This window comes from Aulonocara stuartgranti (assembly GCF_965226115.1).
Source record: "Aulonocara stuartgranti genome assembly, chromosome: 6".
NCBI lineage: Eukaryota > Metazoa > Chordata > Actinopteri > Cichliformes > Cichlidae > Aulonocara > Aulonocara stuartgranti.
In genome coordinates, this window is record NC_138944.1 from 26,971,386 (window position 1) to 26,991,296 (window position 19,911).

General features: G+C 41.7%; 1 protein-coding gene across 5 annotated transcripts in view; it reads right to left on the reverse strand.

Moving 5' to 3' along the window:
* The window catches only part of lrba (LPS-responsive vesicle trafficking, beach and anchor containing), a 176,210-nt gene that overhangs the window by 34,562 nt on the left and 121,737 nt on the right, over positions 1 to 19,911 (reverse strand). For all 5 annotated transcript variants that reach the window (XM_082537099.1, XM_082537101.1, XM_082537100.1 and 2 more), the window contains 7 exons: positions 15,497 to 15,614; positions 15,202 to 15,304; positions 13,597 to 13,712; positions 13,345 to 13,457; positions 7,586 to 7,726; positions 6,285 to 6,404; positions 1,036 to 1,188 (listed from right to left, as the gene is read on the reverse strand). In XM_082537099.1, the coding sequence (XP_082393225.1) occupies positions 1,036 to 1,188; positions 6,285 to 6,404; positions 7,586 to 7,726; positions 13,345 to 13,457; positions 13,597 to 13,712; positions 15,202 to 15,304; positions 15,497 to 15,614 (864 nt within the window). The remainder of the gene's footprint in view (positions 1 to 1,035; positions 1,189 to 6,284; positions 6,405 to 7,585; positions 7,727 to 13,344; positions 13,458 to 13,596; positions 13,713 to 15,201; positions 15,305 to 15,496; positions 15,615 to 19,911) is intronic.

Genomic DNA, 19,911 nt, shown 5'->3' on the forward strand with positions numbered 1-19,911 from the left:
CAGGCTAGCTAACAGACCCCCACCATAAGACTGCACAGGTCACAGAGCACACCCAGCATCATCAGCACCCATTACTACTGTGGGCACACATCACACATGGAGCTGCCACTGCTTTTACCCCAAATATGTAACTGAGAGCGAAAAGTGGCCTGCGCTAGGCTCCAGATTACATTGCGTTATAACCCACAGTTTAGTTTTCTTCTGTAATTGTGTTTATGCAGACAGACAGACAAAATTATGAATAAGCTTTATTTGTAAGGGGACAGCTGTCCTTTCACTGTCAGTATGAAGTTAAAATGTTTTAAAGATAAAAGGGCTAAAAGCATAAATGATAAGCAATTTCAGCAAAGCAGAAGAGAAAGTGTTAACCCCCCATCTGAGGCTCCTAGATCTTCTAGCGCTGAGAAATCTGATCCAAAGTGTTACCTTAGTCTCCCAACAGTGTGTGTGCATGTTGTGTAAAGCACAGAAGAGAACATCTAGAGTATAATGAAAACACGGCAGCCACTCTGACAACATCTGACGTGAATATACACACAGAATATTTCTGCCTTTGGCCAGGCGGACCGGAAAGGGAGATCAGAAAGTGGATACTGCATAATTATTCTGCACAAAAACACAGTTGCAGTTGCACACACCGGCATGTTCCAGATGTGTATGAACAGAGCAGAGAGAGGGACCGTGAGGCTGCATGGGGATATTAGATGGGGCAGAGCTGGATCAATTTGCCGGCAAAGCAATCTGAAAGTTGGGACACGTGAGAGGAGGGGAGGCTCAGGTAACAGGAAGAACTGTGTGAAGGTCAGGAAATAACACTGTCTCTTTAAATTAGCATTTCCAGCTAAGCTTGGGGCTCAGATGGCCTGCGCCATGTGCCATATGAGGAAGAAAGAAAACAAGGCTATACATGAATGACAACTATAAAACTTTTTTTTTCTTGCCTAGACTCTATGATGGCTTCAGTATATTTTTAATGCACACTTGCTTTAACCTGGATCATACATGGGACACAGCATTCAGGTGTACTTTTCTTACCAGTCGATTAATGCGCACAAACTCTTCTGGGGTTTTGGCCCAAGGTGGCAGATCAACATCAGAGACTACAGTGCCATCCTCCATCACTCCCAGGCTGTAATTGCTGGCGTTAACAAACATCTCAGGCAGATAGTAGAACTCTGGGATCAGCTCCTGAAAGGGTAAAGCACAGACACATAAATGAACACACACTGGTTATCGGGAGAAAAGGGGGAAAAAAAGCAGTTTGAGAATCTGCAACAGTTATCGGACATGATGCTGCAGCTGTAGAAAGCTCTGCATAATCACCAATGGAAATTTAGAATAACGGCAATGCTACAGTGGGGCAAAAAAGTATTTAGTCAGCCACCGATTGTGCAAGTTCCCCCACCTAAAATGATGACAGAGGTTAGTAATTTGCACCAGAGGTACACTTCAACTGTGAGAGACAGAATGTGAAAAAATAATCCATGAATTCACATGGTAGGATTTGTAAAGAATTTATTCGTAAATCAGGGTGGAAAATAAGTATTTGGTCAATAACAAAAATACAACTCAATACTTTGTAACATAACCTTTGTTGGCAATAACAGAGGTCAAACGTTTACTATAGGTCTTTACCAGGTTTGCACACACAGTAGCTGGTATTTTGGCCCATTCCTCCATGCAGATCTTCTCGAGAGCAGTGATGTTTTGGGGCTGTCGCCGAGCAACACGGACTTTCAACTCCCGCCACAGATTTTCTATGGGGTTGAGGTCTGGAGACTGGCTAGGCCACTCCAGGACTTTCAAATGCTTCTTACGGAGCCACTCCTTTGTTGCCCGGGCGGTGTGTTTTGGATCATTGTCATGTTGGAAGACCCAGCCTCGTTTCATCTTCAAAGTTCTCACTGATGGAAGGAGGTTTTGGCTCAAAATCTCACGATACATGGCCCCATTCATTCTGTCCTTAACACGGATCAGTCGTCCTGTCCCCTTGGCAGAAAAACAGCCCCATAGCATGATGTTTCCACCCCCATGCTTCACAGTAGGTATGGTGTTCTTGGGATGCAACTCAGTATTCTTCTTCCTCCAAACACGACGAGTTGAGTTTATACCAAAAAGTTCTACTTTGGTTTCATCTGACCACATGACATTCTCCCAATCCTCTGCTGTATCATCCATGTGCTCTCTGGCAAACTTCAGACGGGCCTGGACATGCACTGGCTTCAGCAGCGGAACACGTCTGGCACTGCGGGATTTGATTCCCTGCCGTTGTAGTGTGTTACTGATGGTGACCTTTGTTACTTTGGTCCCAGCTCTCTGCAGGTCATTCACCAGGTCCCCCCGTGTGGTTCTGGGATCTTTGCTCACCGTTCTCATGATCATTTCGACCCCACAGGATGAGATCTTGCGTGGAGCCCCAGATCGAGGGAGATTATCAGTGGTCTTGTATGTCTTCCATTTTCTGATGATTGCTCCCACAGTTGATTTTTTCACACCAAGCTGCTTGCCTATTGTAGATTCACTCTTCCCAGTCTGGTGCAGGTCTACAATACTTTTCCTGGTGTCCTTCGAAAGCTCTTTGGTCTTGGCCATGGCGGAGTTTGGAGTCTGACTGTTTGAGGCTGTGGACAGGTGTCTTTTATACAGATGATGAGTTCAAACAGGTGCCATTCATACAGGTAACGAGTGGGGGACAGAAAAGCTTCTTACAGAAGACGTTACAGGTCTGTGAGAGCCAGAGATTTTCCATGTTTGAGGTGACCAAATACTTATTTTCCACCCTGATTTACAAATAAATTCTTTACAAATCCTACCATATGAATTCATGGATTTTTTTTTTCACATTCTGTCTCTCACAGTTGAAGTGTACCTCTGGTGCAAATTACTGACCTCTGTCATCATTTTAAGTGGGGGAACTTGCACAATCGGTGGCTGACTAAATACTTTTTTGCCCCACTGTAGATCTGAACATGATGTCCAAGAAGATAAAGGGTATGTTCACCCCTGGGTCTGTGCCTCACAAAAGGTGGCCCTGAACCAGTTCAAATAATCAAGGTACCGCCCTCACATGTGAAACAGTGCTGTGTGGGTGTGAAAGGAAAGAAAGCAACTGGGCTGGTGCTTCTACAGATGTCAGGGAGTAAATAAGTAGAAGCTTTACCCCCCCAAAAAAAGAGTGTAAAGTCCTGTGAGTCTTGATCAGCATAAATTTGATGAGTGTGGTTTTGCAGACTCCAAGTCAAACTGTGGGCTAAGGGAGGTGGACGGCCTCCCCAAATTAAAGCACATTATGTTACAACTCAAAAAGCCCTTTTGAAGTGTTGAGTAACTCTTTAAGAAGAACAAGAGCAGGGAAAATAAACACAACGAAGCAGCACTGCTTTTGTATATAGATAGAATTGCTGTATTGTTTTCTGAATGGCAGAATTATTTGTGGAAATTACATGACGCTGGTCTGTTGTAAAAAGCCTCTGAGTGCACTCGGCTGTGGTTTCTCCCTATTCTGATGCAATGATCATATTCTTTGTGTCTAAGAAAAAAAAAAAAAAAAAAAGGTTCACTTCTGATTTTCCCCTCTCTTCCACAACAACAAAGAAAAGTCAGCTAAATTCTCGTCTTACTATGATGATTTTATTTGGCTGTCACAAACAACACAGCATGTTTTCAATCTGCACGAGAGTGAAGAGAAATGCAAGTATGACAGGAGATGTAACCCTATATGTTTAGCCATTTGTCATTCTAAACAAAGCAGAACTTGCCACAGTGAGTATAAACATTAAGATTGTGTTTGAGCTTAAAAACATGTAGATAAATCAACAACGCTTCCCAGGCTTTAGCTGTTGTGTTATTGTTGTGGGTACGTCTCACAAACTTCGACACAATCAGGACACGGGAAGGTTCAGTTCTTGGCTGTGTCATGCAAATAAGGAAAGGAAAGTGGAGCGTGAAATATATGGTATTTTGCATTTTTCCCCAATAGACTGAAAAAAATGAAGGGAAAGCAAAGTGCCTTAAAGTGCATTCTGTCTTATGGTCAGCAGGGGGCAGTTGCAAAAAAAGTCAGATTATAAAGCATCTATGGAAAAATTACCCTTCATCCTATTTGACTGGGGAAAGCAGTAAACAGTTGACACATGCATTTATACTTTCAATCACTAATTTATATTCTTAGTGAATAAAACAGGATGATCATTTCCATATTATAGTCCTCATTAGAGTCCAAAAAGATGCTGTAAGATGAGTGTGATGATGGGCAAATTCTGATCTCAAGCCAATAAGACAGGACTTCACAAACCAGTGGGTGATGACTTGGTCCTAATTCAAATTTTTAATATACAGTCCATGTGCTCTATGAAGACTTGACAGGTTTTGTGTAACAAAATACATAATTATATGAACTATAACTATCTATAACTACATTCACCTGCATATACAGAAAACACTATAAAGAATCAATTATGGGCATTTCTAAGGGAATTTGGTGACAAACATGTTAATAACCTAGCATTAGAAATGAATGGCCTACCTTCAAAACTAAGTGGCGATTGGCTGACAGCTAACACTCAAAGCAAAAAAAACCAAAAAACTAAACTCGGAAGTCAAGAAGCATTTTGAAAAGATTCAATTCTTAGCATATGTAACATGATCTTTACAAATACAAGCAAATAATAACATTCCTCTTATCAAATTAGCTGCACAATATCTCCCCCTCTCATTAATGGGGTGAAAAGATCCAATCAAATGAGCAAGCAAACACACAGCTTTAAAACAACACGGCACTTCCTCACTTCTGAAATCTCTTCACTCCACAAAAGCTGACCTAAAACTAAAGGTCACCTTCTTAACGAGGCCTCCTGCTCACCCGGGTTCACCGGCTACAGCCTGCTGTAAATTTGAGCAGGAGAGAGCGGCACCCGTGCACGCACGCATGCACATACCCCAACGAAACCTTGAGGGCTTCGCTCCCCAACACTCAAGCCTGCCTTACATGGACCATTATGTGCAGTGGCCCTTTTGCTCCAGCCTGGTCAGAGGCCAGCCCCTCTGATCCCCAATCCTGTCCTGTCATGGGTCACTGGAAGGGGCTTTGGCCTCTGGGCTCTCCAGCTACACTTCCACTGTTGCTACTTCTAACCCCTCTTCTCTTGTGTCTCCCCCTTCTGATGCCTGTGGGCTGAGGCTAGGGGTCAGGGGATTGGGGGTGGCAGGTCATTCTAGCGTCACCCAGGCTAGAGACACATTGAATCTAGGTGTTGTAGCCCATTATCACCCCTTCTTTAACAGTGGCGTATGAAAACACAGGGGCTTTTTGCCCTCTGGCAGAGACAGAGGGTTGCCATCAATGGTCCCAATACTAAAGCTAAATGGTGTACTTACCCTACTGAATTGATACATCTCACTCCTAATTCCTCTACTGCTTAAAAGAGGAATTAAGCAATATGGATGCGACTGGACTGCATCCAGTTGGTTGCACACATTCATATTTTGAGCAAAAACAGAAAAAGGAGCATGAATGTGTGCATCCAACTGGATAAAGTCGACAGATTTTCATTCAAAATATGCTAAAAATTCAAGCTGAACATGGAAACAAACTGACGACGTCCAGATTTCCTCTTTGTTTTGATCTGAAGTTGAGCTCTCACAGTTTGATCCACATTGACAGGTTGAGACTAAGAGAGCAAACTAAGGCTGTTGTTGGGCTTTTGCAATCAAGCATTGGCCAGCTACACAGTAACACAATCCACATGTTTTATCAGAGGGATGCGGGAGGGGGGTAAACGCAATCAAGCGTCAAAACCCCCAACACCACTGCTGTTCCCCCATCCAGTGACCCAGTGCCGGGAGAGCAAGCAAAACTCAGCTTTGACAGAGAATGTCTGAGTGTAGTTGTAAATGTTTTAGGAGAGCAGTTAAAGTGTGCGCTGGGGGTTCGAAGGCGCTCGGTATGAGAATGACCTGTGCCGTTTCAGGGTAGATCCGTCGGCGCAGCAGAGTTTGGGGGCCCAGTGGGCAGGGATTCAAGTCCATGTTATAGCTGACTGAATCTGAGACAGACGGCTGGGACAGATGAGGATTAAACCAACGCTTTGATCAGAAGAGCAGGAAGCTATCATTGTGTAGGGACAATGATTGGTAGTGACTGGACATTACTCTTTTGAAACCCTCTCTTTTTTATGTGTGTTGGACTTGGATTTATTCTCCTGCAGCGCTCGGGACTTTATCGTCCAACTTCTATTATTTTTGTCCCCAGATCCATTGTGAGCATGCATAAGTATGAATGGTACCTTAACATCAGATGTGTCTCTCTGGCAGTTCCTCCAAGCCCTGGATACTGAGGAGAAGGTGCGGTCAGCATGGTCAAACTTTCCTCCTTGGAAGTTAAGGAAGAATGTGGTGAAGGGTTCCTGGAAATTATAAAGGTTATGGTTAAGAATATAAACTGGGGAGTCTACTCCTATAACTGAAACCACCCAATTGCTTTTTCTGCAATGAAAACATGGTTGTCAACATGTCTACAGTTTGAATACACTCTGTCAATATATTTGACCTAGAATTGACCCTTTCTGCACACCCTGTAACAAACTTAAAGCCAAAAATGAACAAGTAAAACAACAATATTCCCAGTGTGCTACTAAAATCAATGCACATGTGCTGCTGATGCATTTCTAATCACGTATAATCTTGTTAGGGCAGATCAATAGCCATCTCTCTGATGCACGGGCACACTGTGCTGTACCACAGCTATAAACTAATACTGTAAATAGATAATTAAGTCCAGCCTGAAATGACGCAAGCCTCATTTATTTAATCTTTTTAAACGGTGGGACAGTGAGCAAATTGATCTTGTAGTTTATACATCAGTGTAAAATCTTACAAAATACACAGTTACTACACAAACCCATTTTCATTTCATATTTAAGGTTAAGTTTGATCTTTAAGCGAGAGTTATAAATGAGTGCTTCTGGTAAAGTGGCTTTAGAGTAAGCTGGCTAATGATGTGCAGAGATCAATGAGGTAACTCTACTGGGAGTTACAGAGACAGTGAGCTACTGGGACAATAACAGCAGAAAACTGCACGTTGGAGAAACTTAGTAACCTCCCTCTCCCCAGAGTGTAGTATGGAAAGATTGATGGCATCCATTCAACAAAGGTACTACAAGAGAGCACTCTAGTGCAAAATATACACCACTAATGTGCTTCAAAAACAAACAAAATCACATTTCAGTACCTGTTATTAAAAAGAAAAACCTTGAGAATTTGCATCAAGGTGAAGGTCAGACCTTTAGGTGCACTGCTTTTGCTTTTCATTTATTATCACCCCATGCATGCATGCTATGCAATATTTAGCATGCATATACTCTTAATTTGATAAAATCCTAGGTCTAATTAAGAATACATTCATGACCTCTACATCATGAATGTACTGTTCATTAAAAAGAAGAATCCAATTTAAATACTGCGCTTAACTACACTTTTAAAGAGCAAGGTGAAATTCTTGCACAAGCATAATTATTTCATTATTTTCCAGAATTTATATTAAAAGTCACGAATGCTCCTAAACACTCCAAACGTGCACTGCACTTACAATACGTAGCAGCCACATCAGGGTGAAGCTCGAGGTGGAGTAGTGGGTGCCATAATGGAACTTCGGCACCTGATCATCCTCCCAGGTCTCATATCGTTCTGAAAAGAACGCTGCCCTCTTGGGGTTAAGAGCACCGATGGGCTATAAATATAAACAAACAAAAAATAGGTCAAACATGTTAAACAGCTAAACTGAAAAATAAATAAATACGACAAAACAGATATTAGGACACGATAGATGCGTGAAAGTAAAAAAAACACAAACCAAAAGCAGGGAGGCAGTACTGAATTTTACTGTGAATACAGGGACCACTCACTGCTGCATAATAGTTGCAAGGCGAATGAAGCTAATAACCATTGTGCTATCTCAAATGAATATTAGATGATGTTTTCCTTCAGACAGATCAATCCTTTCCCACAGAGTGCTTTTTAGAGGCTGTGAAACCGAGCCCCTGCAGCTGTAGTCTGTCAGAGAAAACTAATGTGCTCCAATGAAAGAGTGCCTACTCAGAATATCAATAGCAAGGCTGTGGGTTCCTTTAATTTTTACTTTTATTAATCTGTAACTAATACACTGGTCACCAGCCCTATTTATAGTCCAGAAAAAAAATGGTTAAATTGCATTAATTTTCCATTGCTCTTAAAAAAAAAAAAAAAAAGCCAATAACCCTGTGCAGCTCGCCTATTATTTAAATACTCATTTATAGAAATCACTTTCAGGCTGGTTCAATTTTTATTAGTCTTCTGCAGGCTGTGCCTCATTCCCTCGAACCGCTCCATCATCTTGCTCCCCCCCACCCCACACACACACACACACACAGCAGATCAATGGTAATGGAATGATGCCCTTTTGAGAATGGGGGCCTAGTAGGGTGTGGATCAATTGGATCTCTTTCATATCATAGGGTGCATGTCACAGCAAGACACATACAGGGCAGGTCTATGATATTGATCTGTGCAATGGCTACTGTTTTATGTGGGTGTAATGGTGCATGCTTGTGTACCTGTGTGTGTGTGTACTGGGAGTGATGCACACGGTCCTGCAGTTATTGCTGCTTTTTTTTTTTGTTCAATGCATGCATTTTTTTGGTTATTTTGTAAATAGTGCTCCTGTGCGTATGTGCATTTACACAGCGAATTGCCTTGTGCCACAACACTGTGCAGATCTATGTTGACAGTGATACACTGTGGGCTTCCTCAGGGCCACTGGGGTGGGTGAGTACACACAGTGAATTATACATCACACCCATTGGCCTGATTTATAGCCCTAATAACAGTCGGCTCATTAAAAAAAGAAAAGGGAGAGGAGGCATATAAAAAAAAAAAAAGAAAAGACTGAAAGTGCCACAGTGACAGGGAGAGAGGGAGAATTGTGTGTGAGGGCACGTGGGGGCTGTTGGTTTGCTCGAGCCCGACATTGTTTACTGCTGTAAATTACTGTGGGGCTAGCGCTCTCAGCTTACAGTAGCTACAACAAAGCGGCAGCGACGGTGCCGTACATCAGAGCAGAGCGGCCGGCGGTGCGCTGATGGAGCGCCTGCTGCTGCCCCATCACAGATTGACCCAATACGTCGTGGCAAAGAATAGCACTCTGATGAGCTCTCAGACAAATGAACCGATCACATACTTTTAACTAAAGGGTACACTACAGAAGAAAACTGAGCCAGAGTTTTCAGTAAAGATGGGGAAAATAATGCTGAATTAGTCTTAATCTGTTCTAAATCAAGAAGGCAGCTGCAGATGGTGTAACAGTGACATTTTAAAACTGCTATGGTGAGATGTATTTAAAAAAAAAAAAAAAAAAAAAAAATAAATATATATATATATATATATATATATATATATATATATATATATATATATATATATATATATTTATTATGTATGTTATCCTGCCTAAACTCTCCTCCTTACCCAAATAATCAGAGGTTTGGGAACTCAAATATTTAAAAAGTAATTTTTTATATGTAGGCATACCAAGCAAAAAACACTCCCTCAAGGAACAATAAGCACCTTCCTGAGAAACTATTATAAGAACATTACCTAGTGCTACGTTGCTTTTAAAACACTAATGGGTCACCGGTGATGAAGTATAATGGCTCACCGACGATTTGAGCATCAGTAGGGCTTTGAGTCATAAATCACAAGAGCCTTTTGAAGAGAGTGTTTATGTATAATGTCCTATTTAAACAGTGAAAATGGTGTGGAGGGCCTGGGGGGATAAACATATGGGGCGAGTACGATGAGATCAATACACCATTAGCTCATGTGTCTGTGAGCAGCACGTTATAGCACAAAGGTACACAAGATGCTCAGTAAGTCCTATTTTCTTGCTATGTAAATGCAGAGTACATATTAGATTAACAATTGTTTGAATTATTTGTTTCATTAAAAGCACAGTAAGAGTGGATTTATTTATTTACATATTTTTGCCTTTTATGAATAGATGAAGGCGTGCCTTTGCTGTAAGGACACCTTGTACGAACACTCAAGAAGTTCAAACAGATCAAATAACAATTTTCTTTTGTAAAAATCGCCCCAAAGATGAATTTTATCTGTTAAAATGTCAAATTTAGGTTTGGTTTTGTTATATAAAGCATCTTTATGAAGAACAAGTGGATTTTTGTGGGGAGATGTGCGACAGTATGCAGAGCTGGGGTGCAAAAAGGGGTGGAGGAATAAAAAAAAGAGGTGTTAAAACACTTGCAGTCAGATCAAGCGAGAGCTTATCGTGACTACAATGTTATCTCGGGGGTCGGCGTTTGATGTCAGGTTGAGGTTAGAGTTTATGATAAGAAAGTCCCTGGGGTCAGAATGGCTCTGGTAGCAAGGAACATAAATTCTGTGTGGCCTCTGTTGTGCTGGGAATGATGACAGTGTGTGACAAACACACACACACACACACACACACACACACACACACACACACACACACGTTCATAGCAATTTGGCTTCTCAATGTCACTGGAGGCTTCGCAGATGACCTGTTTCTACAAGAGACAACCACCAACGTGACATTAGAGGGGGACAAGAGAGATTTGAAGGGTGAGGAAGAAAGAGAGCACGAGAGGAAAACAGAAGGAGACAAGAAAGAAAAACAATAGAGCGCAAACAAAAGAGGGGAAAATGGGAAAGTAAGCACAGTTTTGAATGGTGCAGACACACACACACACACACACACACACACACACACACACACACACACACACACACACACACACACACACACACACACACACACACACACAGAGTGCAGAACTAGCTGAAGGTCACCAAATATTAGGTTGCAAAGAAAAGAAACGGGGAGCACAAATGATTGTAGGTGCAACATCGTGTGGTGGGGGTTTGATTTGAAGGGCTGCACAGAGCTGCTTTGCCCTTTTCCAGACACCGCAGTCTGGCACGGTCCAGTAGTCATACATTAATATCACACGCGTGTCAACAACATGAATAAAACAGATGTAATAAAGATTGGCTCTGCTCCCTCCCCTCCTTCTTGCTCTCTCTGCTTCCAATCTGTTCTTTAAAAAGAAAAAGGGTTAAAGGGATGGGAAATAATGTTGTTCTCCCTTTCTCACACTCTCTCCTCCTCTTTCTTTTGCTTTCTGATCGTCTTTCTGTTTCTCCTCCTTTTACCCAACTCTCCCATTCATTCAAGTCCCCGGGGTGGCGAGGCTTGACTGAGCACAGAGGCTGAGCTGTCCAAACTCCATGGCAGTGCAAAGGAGAAGAGAAGGAAGCAGAAATGAGCTAAGAAACCACGCGGGAAGGCTGCGTGGTTTTTGTGCCTGTGTGTGTATTGGTGGGGCAAATACAACTGTCACATTTCACCCTGTTGGGCAACATCAAGCAGGATAAACATAAGAATTATGCAGCTGCTTACAGTGGATAAAAACTACACTGGGAGGGATAAAAGCCGAGGACGGAGACACAGAGGAGCAGATTGAAAGTGAAAGCAGGACTGGAGAGAACCTAAGGGACAAGATGTTTGAATCTATGTGACAGGGAAGTGTGAAGGAATGAAAGTGTGAGGAGATGGTTCACTTGTGTTTCATAACTGTGGTATTTGTGCAGGACAATAGCGTTGCATCTGGATTATATTCTGCAGATATTTGTTCTTCCTTTCATTTCCAATGGTTGATGGCAGTTGATGGACTTTAATGAATGCTTGCATAAAGAAACAGCAATACTAGGCTTGCTGTCCCCTAAATAAATAAATAAATTTAAAATTGCTGCCATTACAGAATTTTCTTGCAAAACTAAACTAAATCTGCATTGTCCTTTTGAACATAACATGCAAAATGCCAGCAAGTCAAGTTGATGGTGGCTCAAAAAGTAGAGCCAGAAGGTCACTGGCTCTTCCTTTCTGTACCCAGCCAACACAGTGAACCCTAATTTCCACCCATGGATCCATCTGTGTATTAGTAACATATAACATGACGGTATAACATGTATACCGTCATGTTTGAACAGGACTGAGCGAAAATTATGAAGAGTTTTTGGAGAGTCTCCAAGAAATGCTAAAACACATTATTAGGGAAACTGGACTTCCTAGATAGTCTAATCTCACCCGAACCAATGCAGACTCTAATTTACTTACTTATCATTTTATTCAAAGAGCGATATCTTTGAAAGAAGACCAATATGTTCCACTTTGTCTCATTAAAGGACTACCTCCACGTCTGCACCTGAACAAATGACCTCCAGCATACCTCTAAAAAGCATTTGCTCCAACAGATCCCCTGTCCATTAACACATGCTTTCTTTTGCTTCCATGGCTGATTTATTCAGTCATTTTCCTACCAGGAGCTTGACACTCGCTCAATCTTCCCACTCTAAAACTAATCCTGAGTCCTCCCACCGCTGGACTGTTCATCCACCGACGTTAGCTGACAAGCTAAGGGGTGTGCTCTTTTATTTTTTTGCCTTTTTCCATCTGAGTATGTACGTGTAAAAGCGAGGGAGTTAATGGGAGTAAATAATTGCGTGACTACCTACAATTATGGGGGAGAATCCTTTAGCGATGCGAGTGTGTGTATTTATGTGCCAGGGAGCATTTCAGGGCAGGTTTCATTGTTTTAAGCCCAATCACTCGATGCCTGGAGCTACCAGGGAGTATTACTTCACTTCCTGCTGTGTTGTGGAAGGTCAAACTTGAAAGAATTCAATTAGGAAACTTTGATTTATGGCCAGAAAATGATAGCTAAACCACAAATTAGGAGCTGCAGACTGAGAAGATGAGGGGCTTACATATGTTTTAAATGCAGCAGGTCAAGATTGCCTGAACTAGCAAAAGTCAACAACTAATCATACAGATTAGATGTAATGAATACCACTTGCAGTTTTGGGAAATTTGTCACATTGTTACTCAAATTTCATATATCTGTGAGCTGATGAAAACTGTGCAAATCACTGCATATAGAATCACTTCATCAACATAGATAGCATGACGCTAGTAACATAAAAAGTTTCAAACTGCACTATTCTATCAATTCTTCTCAGACATCTGAAATACTTGGGTCGTTACATGGGAAAAATGCTCTGCACGTGTGGAATCCTAGCAATCAGCCACCGGTGATTAAAGAGCAGGTTCACTAAACTATGATCAATGGCAATTACAAAGCAACAAAATTGACTTTAGGAAGAATGCACACACAGTTATCTGTGTGTTAATGCCCCCCCTACTTTTTCAGGGAATTAAGAAGAAAAAAGATCCATTATAGTGAAAACAGGGGAGAGGAGTCGTCTCCACGCTCTTACCTTAGACAGATCTCTAAAGTTGCTGGGCAGAGTGAGGTCAAGCTCCTCTGATTCATAGTTGGTGATGACCCATGGAAAGACTGGGTACTGGTTTAGGTCATTATAGGTACGGCCTGGAGGGGAGACAGCACGGGGGAGAGGGGCGACAAATATTGTTAAAAAAAAAAGTTATCATAGACTGTTAAAATGTGCACAGCACCTCTGTGTTACACCCTGCAATAACATCACACAGGTGCTGAGCGGTGTCCTCACCAGAGATGGTGTTCAGAAACATCAGGTACTCAAAGTTGGATATTTCACGGCGCTGCCAGCGCTGAGTCATGTTGGATGCCTTGAACAGCTGCTTAGGTGTGGCCAGAGAGATGCGTCTATAAAAAGAAATGGAAAGCTCGATATTAAAATCTTTTGTAGCCGTTCAAATCACAAGAACAGCAGACTGCAAGAATAAAAAGCCCCAGGCTTTATTAGACTTTTGCAATCCAAATGTCATTTTATGAAAAATCTACCGAACTTACAGTCTTGCTAATTAAGAAGACAAATGCGCAATAAATTGGGTTGAATACACATATTTACGTGCATGTGTACACACACACAGGAGGCCCCAAAGAATGATGTATGCTGCAGGACATAAACGAATGACCTCCAATCCAATTAAAACAAAAGAAAATGATGAAATTAATCAATGTCAATGTGTGAGATTATGGTCATTAGGCCTTGCCAAAGAAAAGAAAAGAAAAAGAATGTGAAAACATGACTTCCCAAACACAAGTGTACTTTGACACATTTTTTATATTGTCACCAAGCAATTCTGTACATCCTTTGAACTGCTTTAAATGACATTATAAATAGATATGGAGAAGTAAAGGAGAGAAAAGAAGGAATGCAAAACTGGAAAAATGGTTGAAAACAGAGGGATTAGATTAAATTATGAACATATGTTGGACTTTTGCTTTAATTTGTGCATCTGTGTGTGTGCATAACTCTGGACATGAAGCTAAATTGTGCTGTGCTGGCTGTATGAGCTGACGTGCACCGGGTTGCCCTGAGCAGCCGTCCTCAGGTCGTAGAGGCAAGGTGGCCGGCAAACTAGTATGATTAATGAGCCGAGCACACACATTCACCTGCCCTAACCCTGTGTGTTATACACACAAACTCTCCTACACCCACACTAACTCATTACTGGATGCACTTCCTCACTCTACTTATCACACAGCCCTCACTGTTATGTTGCCACATGTCAAATTCTGTGATGCTTAATACCAAAAAGTTACAAAAAAATTAAAAATATCATCTTCTCAAAATACAACTCAAAAATCCCATCAGACGGGCTCTGGCACACCTCAGATTAAAAGAGCCAATCACAAATCTTTAATCTTATCCACATTTTTTCCCCTCAGATTGAATTTTTACCATCACCAAAGCGTCTTGAAAACTCTGTCTTGCTGTGAATTTTGTGCAAGATTTGTGCAAAACCAACACCATCGGCTCCAGCAATGCGTGCACACAGAGTGGGCATGATGTGAGAGAGGGCTGGGGGAAGGTGTGAGCCCTGCAGGCTTACAAGCAAGTATTTGCTTCACTCTGGTGGAAATAAATAAATGAACTGGACTATGTTTGTGTGAAGCCAATTATATCTGGGGGGAGCGGGGTAAGGAGTGGGAGGGAGATTAGTGGCCAACCCCATGTGTACATTTTTGAGAGAAACAAGAATAAAAACTATTTGAAATTTTAAAATATTTGCATAACACCACCATAGATGTTCCATAATCCTCTTCTGCTCCCCAGTTACCATTTTTAACCCCATGAGATTGTACTGCAACAGCAACAAACACAACAAAGCAATCGCGCACGTCTAACCTGGTCTGTGGAAGGCCAAAGTTCGTGCCCACGCCAACACGAGGAAGACTGTGAACCACCTTCTTTACCGTGGCTGCATCTGGGAAGTTGAACATGACTGCCGCTGCAGAGAGGCACAAAGCAACAAACAGTTATCAAGGATTATTTCTTAAAGATTAGAAATCACAATAATGACAACTTTTGATTGCCATTTCTCCACAATTATTCATTAAAAAAAAAAAAAAAAAAAAGGTGTGTGTGTACTCAATAAGAAGGTGAAATGGTTAGGCATAGACAATTATGGGGGATGCCTTACTCCTGTTGGCCATGAAGACTTCCAAAGCAGTATTCTGCAGGAGGTAGCGTCTGGAAAAGACTGCACGAATCTCCGAGAACAGCCATTTTCCATGAAGACCTTCTGTGTAGGCTAGAATCTGGAAAACACGAAAGAGAAACCAGAGAGATGTGGATTCCAGTTAAATAATGAAAACAGAGCGTGCAATGGAAATTAAAATTAAAAATTAAAAGAAAAGGAAAAAAGAAGAAGAGAAGGGAAGAAGGAAGGCGAACAGACCAGAGGGCCGGGTTAGTTCATTTTTCACAGTGATGGCGTGACGGCTCGAAGAGCACGATTAATGTCTTATATTGATCAGCCTCAATGAAAAAGAGATTCCTTTAGCGAGAGAATGGGCGCTATTCAGCCGGACGCTGTGAGGGAAATGTTCTGTTCACTAAAAGATCATCTATTAAGCGACAGTTTGCTGTGACAAGAAGCTATTTTATGCAAAACATCTGATTACAACTGGTCTCTGCATTTCCTAGGAGGTAACTGACACGGAGGTCAGACGATATTATGTTACTAAGCTCCACATTTAAAAATGCTTCGATGAACTGAGCTTAATCTGTCCCCATGGAGACCGCGGTGGCTGTCAGAGTGACTTGTTCTGACGGCTGTCACAGCTCCTGACAGACCCGCATGCTTAGCCCTGCCCCTGTGATTTGTCCTCATACTAATCCAGCACTTAGGTTGGCTACTAACCTACTTAGCACTGCTTTGTTAACTAGGTTTTTATTTCAACCTCTGCTTTTGGTTTCAAAGGTGCCCGCTGTTATAAGGCAGAAAGGTAAAATGAGCACTTCATGTTGTTAAGATATGATTTTGCAGCATCTTATTAATCAAAGGTATTCAAATTTGAGCCGGCACGCTGGGCTTAGTGTTAAGCTGAAGGAGCTCATTAAAGGCAAGGGGACAGAGAAGAGGACCAGCTGAGGCCTTCAGCTAAGGAGCGCTTCCCTCGCTGTCTCTCTGAGGAATAAGACCTGCCTGCATCACAGACTCACTTCAAAGTCTCTGGAGTTCAATTAAATGTGGATTAGTGGCCTGGAGAAGCTAGCCAGCACCGCATCCTCCTGCCTCCCATCTCTCTCAAGGCAGCTTCAGATGATTTAACCAGTCACAGCCAGCCTAAAGCCAAACCCATTTCCAAGACTTTGTTTGTTTGTTGTAAATACAGTGTAACACAATATTAGCTCTTAAGTTCAATAACATCTTGATGATAAATTTTATAAAGAATTTTTTTTAAATCTTCAACATATTTAATTCAAAAAATAATTTTTTGGCATTGGGGAAAAAAAAAATGCTTTTTTCCCTATTTGTAAACTAACCAGCCTTACAAAATGAGCTGTCCTTACACTTTGGCTTTGATATTTATTATTATTATTATAAAGACAAACCATTGTATTCAGTCAGCTCTAGAGATGTTGGGCACAGATTTCATTACTTCCACCAACATTAAGTTTATTGTGCACCAGGTACAACGAACCAAAGAAGGAATGGCATGGTTTTAAAAATAAGCAGGAGCAGACAAAGAAAAGGGTAGCACCAAGGTTCAATCCCCAAAGAAAAAAACCTAAACATTTATTTTATTATCAAATTAGCACAAAGATAAGCTCAACGGAATCTTTAATGCATTTAAAACAGTGGATATACTATGCGTGCAGTATTCTCTGAGGCATGCTCATATTAAATCCAGGTCAACAATTGCACTTTCAGATTTGTTGGCTACTAATTCATCAGCAAAATGGGGACATAAGTTGTGATCACTTTTGCTAGCTGAGATGTTTGAATTTTGATGACAAACAAAATCTACTGGTTTTCATCGTTTCCTCTATTTACAAACGTGACAATAAGCTGATCATGTCGAAACACTACAGAAGGAAAGACATTTTTTTCTGTTCTTCCATCAGATCGGAAAAGAGAATCCAGTCTTCAGGTGTTTAATAAGTGAAAGCTTGAAGTATAACTATTCACAACTAAAGAGTGGTTTTACATAGATGCCCAGTGATAAACTAATGAAGCTGCCAACTCTCAGCTGATAGAAAGATATGACACAAGTGAAAGCACCCAGATATATTTCACTAGACTGATGGATCTCCTGGAACTCAGCTGTAAACAGCGTGCTGCTCTCCAAGATCATCATCCCGATCGGCAGCGCCCTCTCCCTTGCAGATGAAAAAGCAGAGTGTGTGACAATGAGTATGACGAACTATCTGTGTCGTAATGCTCGAGCTGTTCTGGCCACATCTGGACAAATTACATTGGTGTGGAGGTTATTGTCCATGCTGGAGTTATGGGTGCATCAGCTTCATCTGTAATATATAGTAGTGGAAGCTTTAAAGAGACGGGAATGCTACAGTTACAGCACAAGGGAAAATAATAGAGATTTCAGACTATTGCAGTCTTGAATCGCAATTTAATTACACCATCTCTGGTTTACCATCTATTGAATGTCTGGTTTTAAAGTGATAATATTAATAATGAAACAATATATTATTATTGCGGCAGCAGCAAATTGATCGGGAGCTGATCGTTGACAGAAGCTGTTTCTTTGAGGTTTCATTTCAAGTGGAACGATATCCACGGGCACAGGTTTGGAGCACTCCGAGATCAATTTCACAGCGTCACGCGAGAGGACACAGCCAAACAGAAAACAAAAGAACCGGTCTTGATTGCATTGCCTTCTCTCCATCTTCCTTGTTCAACCTGTTTGTGCAGCGGGCTGCGGCTCATTTCTGAAGCACTGTCGTTTGTCTTTGTCAGATGCCCAAAAGACTGCGGAATGAAGAGGGACACATGAAGAGGGGTCGGGTGACTGTGGCTATGGTGTGTAACCACACACACACACACACACACACACACACACACACACACACACACACAAAAAAGCTGTCACCACTGAATCTCACAGACAGTCTGTGCCAGTGAATCCTCTTCATCACCCCTCGCATCCACCCCTCTTACCAACCAGAGCATCTTTAGAAACAGAGGTAAAGCCAAACACAGGGATGCTAATGGGTTAAATTGAAACTGTACTGGATTAAAGAAGAGTTAAGAGAGCAGAGGAGCAACTATCAGCAACGTGGTTCAAGATAGATGAGGCTCTCAGCTGCCTTTGCAGTCAGGCCGGCTGAGTGGGTGTGTGTTTTTGGGCTGATAAGACCCTAGAGTTGAAGAGGAGAGAAGCCACTGCCAGCAACCAATGATCCTTATTTGTCATAACATGTGAAAAAATACAAATAAAATATCATTTGAATATCAATTGTGGTGTTTTAGGAAATAAAGGTTTCAGAATTGCACATAAACAGTGTTTGATGAATGGCGGAAGCATATTTGCATGTTCGGTTTAATCTACTATACATCCTCAAAGGGGAAAAAAGAGGTGATTGAAGTTCAATTTGTTGCCTCTTATTAAGTATTTCCACATGGGTGCCTCAGTTAAAGGATAATGGATGAGGGATTTATTATTACCTTTTGGTCAAATGAAGTGGTGTGGGAGATAAGGTGATGAAATTAATGAGCGGGAGGAAGAGAGGTGATCCATCAACATCAAAACGCAGACGAGGGACAAGCAATACTGCAAGAACTTGAATAGAATTCATAAAAAATGAAGAAAAAAATGTGCATGCAAACAAGGGAGGCTACAGATTCCTTAGATGTCTTAAAAAGACTTCCAAGTCCCATGCTGTTTGTGACTGTTTCCACTCGACTGACCACAGAATCAAGCAATCTGCAATAAACAGTTTCAGTGAACCGAGTCACTTGCAGCGAGTTTTTATTTATTTTTTCACTGCTGCATCAAATAAGAAAGAAAATGAAGAGAAACATAAATCGGCATTTGATGGCTTTTCCATACTCGTAGTATTTCTGCGTATGCACCTTGTAAGTTCAGTTATATTCCCCTCTACTCGGTTCTTTACCCTCCCTGTTCGCTTTAACCCCCGCCCCCTCCGACCAACACACACACACCTTTCTCTGTTCCACACTGGTAAACGAGGCCGTGTCACCCCCCATCAGTAAATGAGTTCATCGGACTAACGAGCAAGCAAAGGGCCCCGACACACTAACAAGGGTCTGTTGGCTGCATGTGCCTCTGGACCAATCAGGACCCTCATCAGCGTTGACACAAAGCCTCCCCGAGCCCTCTGGAGCCAATTAAGACAGATTTTGCTTTTGAGATTGAGTGATAGCAAAAAAAAAAAAAAAAAAAAAATAGAGGAAGGGAGACTGATGGACCGAGAGTACCACAATGGAAAAAGAAAGAGCCACACAGATCCGCACAGTTTGAGTGTAAGGCTTCACGAAAACATGCACAAGCTTTAGTCGTGACTCACTGCAGGTTAAAACTGTGTTTTGCTTTGTTTTTGGCGAGTAGGTGTTTGCAGGTTGCATTT